Source organism: Quercus suber, unplaced genomic scaffold (assembly GCF_002906115.3).
Source record: "Quercus suber isolate HL8 unplaced genomic scaffold, Cork oak 2.0 scaffold_5, whole genome shotgun sequence".
Classification (NCBI taxonomy): Eukaryota; Viridiplantae; Streptophyta; class Magnoliopsida; order Fagales; family Fagaceae; genus Quercus; species Quercus suber.
In genome coordinates, this window is record NW_027069471.1 from 560,937 (window position 1) to 567,931 (window position 6,995).

A 6,995-nucleotide genomic window follows, 5' to 3' on the forward strand; every position below is an offset into this window, starting at 1 on the left:
ACCTATACGACCAAGGGGAAGGAGAAGAGAGCATTTGGATAAACTTGATTGTTTATTTTGCTTAAAAAAAAAAAGCTGAATAAAAATAATTATAGTTAAAAGAAAGTAAGAATTTTAAAAAAATTAAATTAAATAGTTTTTTTTTTAAGTAAGAACTTAAAAACTTGCACAAAAGCCCAATAGTGCAGCTTGCATGAGCTAAAAATCATACCCAATTTGATGTATCTTGTCTTACATCGTAATCACCTCATCATATCATCTAGAGGGTTTTCTAATAATTGTTTTATAATGTTGATTTGGAGTTAGGCCCTCCATGTTTAACATCAATTTGTTGGCTTATAATTTTGCCAGCAAAAAAATCCTCAATTCTTTAATTGAATCATCGATTAGAAGCCAACTAGTTACGACAAAGTCAACAAACAAATTATCCCACTTGACTTTATTCTCTGTCCTTATCTCCCAAACAAGAACAAATTATTAAAGTCATCACCTTTAATACTCAACCTATAGCTACGAACACATCATTGCTCATCCCACCAATTAAGATGATAATTGATAACCCATTAGTCCTCAAGAAAATTCATTCTTCAATAGACAAAAGAGCAAAGCAAAGACTTGCAAAACCCGCAAAGGAATCCTTGACCATGAGACACAAGCCAACATGTTGCACACATATTCACATTATACACTCTTTTCAAAGACAACCTTTCCTTTATTTCTCTCTTTACAACAAAATCCAAAACCGTAACACAAAAATCAGATCCGAAAATGCCAGCCCAAATCATAAACTTGTTCCTAGTTTTGATTTGTTGCTTTTTTACTCCACAAACGGCAGAACCATTAAAAAAGTACTAAGGAAAAAAAAATAGCACCTAAAATATTCCATAATTAATTAGAGAACCACTTTTTTAGTGCATATAAACATTGAATATTTTAGGGAACCTTGACATGGTGGATGGTTTACAATCTTGAGGAATCTGTCAGCTTTTCTAGCAAAAGGCAAAAAAACACCACTCAACCTGCAATTCTGACAAGCACTCACACTATCAAAAGCCATGGCTAGAGGTTAAAGTGATGGGCTACAAGTAAAAAAGAACTGAGAGAGTAATAGACAAAGTAGCCAAAGCTAATAGTAGAGTGTTGGGAGAGACTGTTCTTGGTGAATCTCCCATAGCTAAACCAGCTAACCATGACCCATCTGCTAACTCTGCTTCTCCAGATCCTGACCCGGATCCTGATCCAGACCCAGACCCAGTAACCGAATAACCTAACCCGGATTCTGACCCTGTCCCGGATCCTGAACCGGCAACCGAATACCCCGACCCGGATTGTGTCCCGGACCCTTGTGACGCTGTTGATGTCATTGGTGTTGAATAACTTGAAGATTTCTGACTACACAACAGAAATTAAGAGAAACAATAAATACTCACATTTGCTGAAACAGTGAGCAACCATACCGATTTATAATTTTATAAATACTCCAACCACCTCAATAAAAGACCCTGTTAACCATACATAAAAAAAATATTCCAGAAGATCTTTTTTTTTTTTAGAATCTATTCCAGAAGATCTGAACACACAATAAAGAACAAAACAGAATAAAATCAAAGCATTAAAAGGGTCATCTTTGGCATTATGGCATTGCCACTATCCCACCCACCAACATACTCAACTAATCCATCATATCATTTCTTTTTTAATAGATATGATAGAATTTTACAGTGTCAGCCCTTAAGTCACAATAATTAGCTTTTATAGGTTGCGATTAGAGTTTTACAAGTTGAATTAACTTATTCTACGACGAGAGATTTACTAGTTTAATAGATAATATAGATTTTTATGACATCAGCCCTTACAATTGGTTTTTATAGGTTTGGACCGTGATTTCTTATTCAACGACAAGAAATTTACGAGTTGAATTAATGAAAATCTCGACATAACTGAAAATAAAAGTTAACTGACCCAAAAAAAAATTTAAAAACTGATTTTCATTACCTTGGAGAGGAAGGACAAAACGTCACCGTATAATCAGCACCAGTACAAGTGAAGGTACTCGTGGCATCATCGTACGCATAGCTATAGGATTTAGGACAAGCAGCCTTAAACATCTCCGAATAGATGGACGGTTTACATGTGGCGGGTGAGCCGTACGCGCCGCTGCAACAATACTCCGGTGTCCCAAACGCTTCACACGCGCTCTTACACGCGTCACCTTCACCGACCCTCAACTCGGGTGGGCACTGTTGGTTCAGATCCGAAACGCAACCCGTCGGAGTGCATAGACCCGACCCGCCACTCCCTTCAACAATCATTGGAAGATTGTACCCATCAACTAAACTAACATCGTAAAAGTCTTGCCCGCCCGACCCGAGTGTGAACTCTGCTAGTGTAGCGGGTGGGGCAGCTCCGAACCCGTTGCATTCTACTTGGCCGGAGCCACAGTCGCCTGTGAGACACGACCCGGATCCGGATCCGTCGAAGCTACACCCGGTTCGGGCCCAGAAACGTCCGGACCATCCAGTTGGAGCTTGGAATGAACGTGAGGTGTCTTTTGGGAGCTCGAATCCTGTGCTGTCGAGTCTAGGACTGCCTGCATTTGCAAGAATACCTGGCCATACAGTGTTCTCACACCTGTTTACAAATGTGAACGTAGCACCTGAAACACCTGGTACATGAAAACACATGGTCACAACTTTGTCAGTGTAAGAAAATGAAAATGTGAGATAGACCCAGATGAGAAAATGGAAAACCCGTCAAGAAAAACCAAGTTTATTTTCTTTTTTGGTTACCTCTAGTAGTGAGAAGTAGAAGAAGAGTGAAGCTGAAGGAGAAGAAAGATAAAGTAGCCATGAGTGATTGTGTTAATCTTTTTTCTCCTAGGGACTAGAAAATGAGGTATTGTGTGGTTTTGGAGGTTGATAGTGCGGAGCGAGAGGAGCAAGGAGCAATGCCAGGGTTCTACGGCTTGGTTTGGAGTGAATGAGTGAGTACTGGGTACTGAGAACTGACAGCAATAGTTTCTGGGGTTCAAATCAATGAGCAAAAAACGACAGTTAATTCCTGGGGAGTGGGGAGACAGCCGATCAGAGAGCCAGTGTAGTCACTCACTTGGTCAGGGAAGCAAGCTGGAGAGCAATCTAATATAAATCAAACCAAATAATATAATTCAATCTCTCTCTCTTGCTCTCTCGGTGTGTGTAATGTAATTCCATCAGTTATATAGTCAGAGTTTTAATTATGGCCATTTACACTCATTCTTTGTATTTTTTAATTTTTTTTATGAATTGTTTGGTACCGTTGCACTCCTCAAAGTCCTCTCTGTTTGTTTCACGGCGTGAAGTTTTTTTTTTTAAGGGTAATAAATTGCAATTACCACTTCAGTCCAACTCCTTTGCATCAGTTTTAACTTTATTTTACTTTGTATTTATTTTTTTGAGAAAACACTTTGTTACCAATAATCTTAGGACTACATAAAATGGCACAATTTTAAATTGTGATGGTGGGTCTATGTAAAGATACTCTTATATCACTCATATGTTAAATTGTGGCAAAAATTGTATCATTTTATATAGTCTTAGCATTACTCCATTATTATACTTAACATGTGTTTTATTCTATGATATTTATTTATAGGATGATTAGTTCTGTGACAAATGTTTCCTAATTTTAAAAGAATTGAACTATTTAACAAGTATCAATATCTTCTAATAAAACTGAAGAAAATGATCGTTCAAACCCTAAATATTAAGAACGAAAATCAACCATAAAGAGTAGTGAAATTATACTAATGGCATGTACATCATAAGTTTTAGGATAATTTAATATTTAAAAAGAACACCATCTAAATGGTATAAAAATTTTGCATTTTTATAATGATGGAAAAGGGTAAAAATGGGCCAATTAATAGTGGCTAACTAAAAGGGAGGGGTTGGAAGGGTTTCGAACCCTAGTGCCCAAATACCATTAGAGATATTAAAATAACTAGAGTAGTTTTTAGGATTCTTTTGGTTAGAGAGATGGAAAACTGAGGAACAGAAAAGTAAGAGGGTAAAAAATATTTTGTTTTTCTAATTATGTTTGTTTGGGAGGATGGAAAAGTAAGAAGATGGAATATATAGTTTGTATAAATTTACTCTTATATCCCGATTATATAATATAAGAAATAATATTTTTTAATCATTAAATAATAATAATTTACTTTTCTAATATATTACATATATATTTTTTGAATTAAAAGTAAAAACTATTAATTAATTTTTTTTTTAAAAAAAAAACCAAAGAAAAAAAAACACAGTTGATTTTTAAATTAAAAATTAAAAATTAAAAAATTAAAAAAAAAAAAAGCCTAAAAACGTTGACGGGAAAAAACAAAAAGCACGTTGGAGGGGAAAAGAATCAAAAAAGCAAAAACACATTACATGAAAAGGAAAAGAACAAACAAAAAAAGGTGAAAACGTGAGAGACATAACCTAGCAATGTGAGAGGTATTAATGGGGTAATTTAGTAATACCAATTGTATCGCTTTCACGCTTGTTTTCTCTTCAAAATGGAAAAATCAATTTTTTGTGGACCAAGAGAGAAAATGTCTAAGCCCCAACAAAAACTTTCTACTTTTCTCTCCTTACCAAATAACCTAAAAATACTTCTTTTTTTTTTTCTTCTTTTTTTCATTTATTTTCTATCCTTCCTATTTCACCTCCAACCAAATGTAGCCTTAGAAACCATGATTAGTTAGAAGTGATTATAGTAGTTCTTTATGTGTCAAAATACCAATATTTGAAGATCTAAATAGTAAAAAGAGGCTCATATGTGTTTCTTCATCTAAGTTGAAGATCCAAAACACTTTTATTGTCTAACATGGACCTCATTAGAGGGGAACAATAATATTTTATTAGACAAAGTTTACCTATGACAACCAATTTGGATGAATTGCTCCAAACTAGGTTAGGTGGCACAATATTAATTTGACATGTGTCCTAGGTTAGCCTAACTCACTTAACCATAATTAGCACATTTAAACCAAACAAAACAAAACCTCAACGCCCCCCCCCCCTTTTTCTCTCTCTATCAGCCCCCCTCTCTCGCTTCACTAGTTCACCCTAACCCTACCTCCTCTTCCACCATCGGCACATCAAACATCATCATATAACTCAACAAACCGGACCATTATCACAAACGCCAACAAAACCAACACCACTCAATCTTTCCTTCCTTTGCTTGCTCCATCGATGTTGTACTTTATACCATTGAAAATAATGGAACCAGGGCAAAAGAGAGAGAGAGAGAGAGAGAGAGAGAGAGAGAGAGAGAGAGAGAGAGAGAGAGAGAGAGAGAATATAGAAAGATATAATAGTATAGATGATAATTTTTACTTATAATATTTAAATAATTTTATAATCAGATGTATTTTTATTGATTTATTACAAACTCAGCGTATAAACACTGACACATAAATTAAAATTGAGTCTTAAAAATACAATTTCAATTAAACATGTGTACTCATTACAATTTTAATTTTAATTGAAATCAAGTTTTAAAATTACAATTTCAAAAGAAAGTGTGTACAAAGTAGACAATAGTGAATAGTGAGTGTGCAATGAATTTATTTCCATTTTTATTTAAACTGATGAGAAGATAGTGGTAACTTGTAAGTTTCACTATATAAATTTTAGAAGTAATGAGCAGTTAATTTATTTTTTATTGTACTACTATTATCTCATGGTTAGCCTAGACGTATAAAGCCACCATCTTTTTCCTTTTTTTTTTTTTTAAGATAATATAGACAGAAGATACAAGGGATAAGAAAGGAGGGAGTGAGAAGACAAGACTTACAACACTAATACTTACAAAACGATCTAACCTTTGTAAGTACTAGTGAGACTTATAAACCGAAAACTCACTCACTCACTAACTAATTTGTCAAAGATAATTTAATTTATCAAAGCATATAATATAAGCATATGTTATGAAATGTGACAAAATAAATACTGCATGGTACTATATATATATATATATATATTTTTTTTTTCTTTCTTTTCTTAAAATTAACTCCTTTTTGCTTATATATATATGCTTGGAGTTATAGGTGGATGTCTACCAGATCAATTTACTTGATGGGCGCCAAAAGTGAAAGGTGTTATTCAAAATTTTACATCATGGTGCCTAACATATGATACACATTTAAATTACACAGTACGAAGTTACAACACTTCTTTTCAAAGAAAAAAAAAGTTACAACACAGACTATATGTTGCACTTGGGGAGAAACAACCATTATATATAAATTCTACCAAAAAAAAAAATCCATTATATATAATTGTTCTTTAGAATTAGATGACAAAAACAGTACTGCTGTTTGCTTTGATCAAATAGTCGTATTAAAAATAGGGAAAAAATTCTTTGAAACTTAATTAGTGAAAAAGATCTATACTAAAACAAACTTTTAAGTGTTCAATGGTTAAAAGTAGGCGAAAGGTCAAAGTATAGTGGAGTGTGGGACAATTGTGCAAGCAGATTAGTTTAAAAAAAAAAAAAAAAAAACAAAGGAGCTAATGTATTTCTAAAAAGTCCAGGGGATGCTTTAAAAATTATCAACCAATATCAAGGGCTAGGTAGAGTAATAGCATAAAACAAAGTTTACCAACAATCCAGTTTGGAAGAATTCCTCCAATTTAGATTACGTGACACATTATTAAGCTGACATGTATCTAGGATTAACCAAACTAACCAAACTCTAGACACTTAGCTCGAGTAAAACAAAACCCTAACCACTCTGTCTTCATTGATTCTTCTCTCCTTCACACCATTAGTTTGTCCTAACCTTACCTAAAATTCTGGAGTTGGAGACTCTATCAAGCTTCGTGCTAGGCTGTTGCCATCGACTCCATTACTCAGCATACTAGATTTGCCTTTGATGACCTTCCTTTCTTCTTCCTCTTCATAATCTGACCCATCCTTTTCCCTCTCTCTATAACACTCTCTTACTCTATCTTTCA

General features: G+C 34.3%; 1 protein-coding gene across 1 annotated transcript; it reads right to left on the reverse strand.

Moving 5' to 3' along the window:
* Nucleotides 1-691: 691 nt before the first annotated feature.
* On the reverse strand, nt 692-3,209 carry LOC111995954 (thaumatin-like protein 1). Its single transcript, XM_024027896.2, has 3 exons — nt 2,790-3,209; nt 1,996-2,665; nt 692-1,392 (listed from the first exon to the last, which is right to left on the reverse strand). Exons 1-3 carry the CDS (start codon nt 2,848-2,850, stop codon nt 1,080-1,082), a joined length of 1,044 nt encoding a protein of 347 aa, XP_023883664.1. The 5' UTR covers nt 2,851-3,209; the 3' UTR covers nt 692-1,079.
* Nucleotides 3,210-6,995: the final 3,786 nt, after the last annotated feature.

Bases quoted from the DNA above. Each gene is read 5' to 3' on its own strand.
- LOC111995954 (XM_024027896.2), bottom strand. From the start codon at position 2,850: ATGGCTACTTTATCTTTCTTCTCCTTCAGCTTCACTCTTCTTCTACTT. The intron at 2,666-2,789 runs GTAACCAAAAAA...TTCATGTACCAG, and splicing joins TCTACTTCTCACTACTAGAG to GTGTTTCAGGTGCTACGTTC. The intron at 1,393-1,995 runs GTAATGAAAATC...TCTGTTGTGTAG, and splicing joins TTTTGTCCTTCCTCTCCAAG to TCAGAAATCTTCAAGTTATT.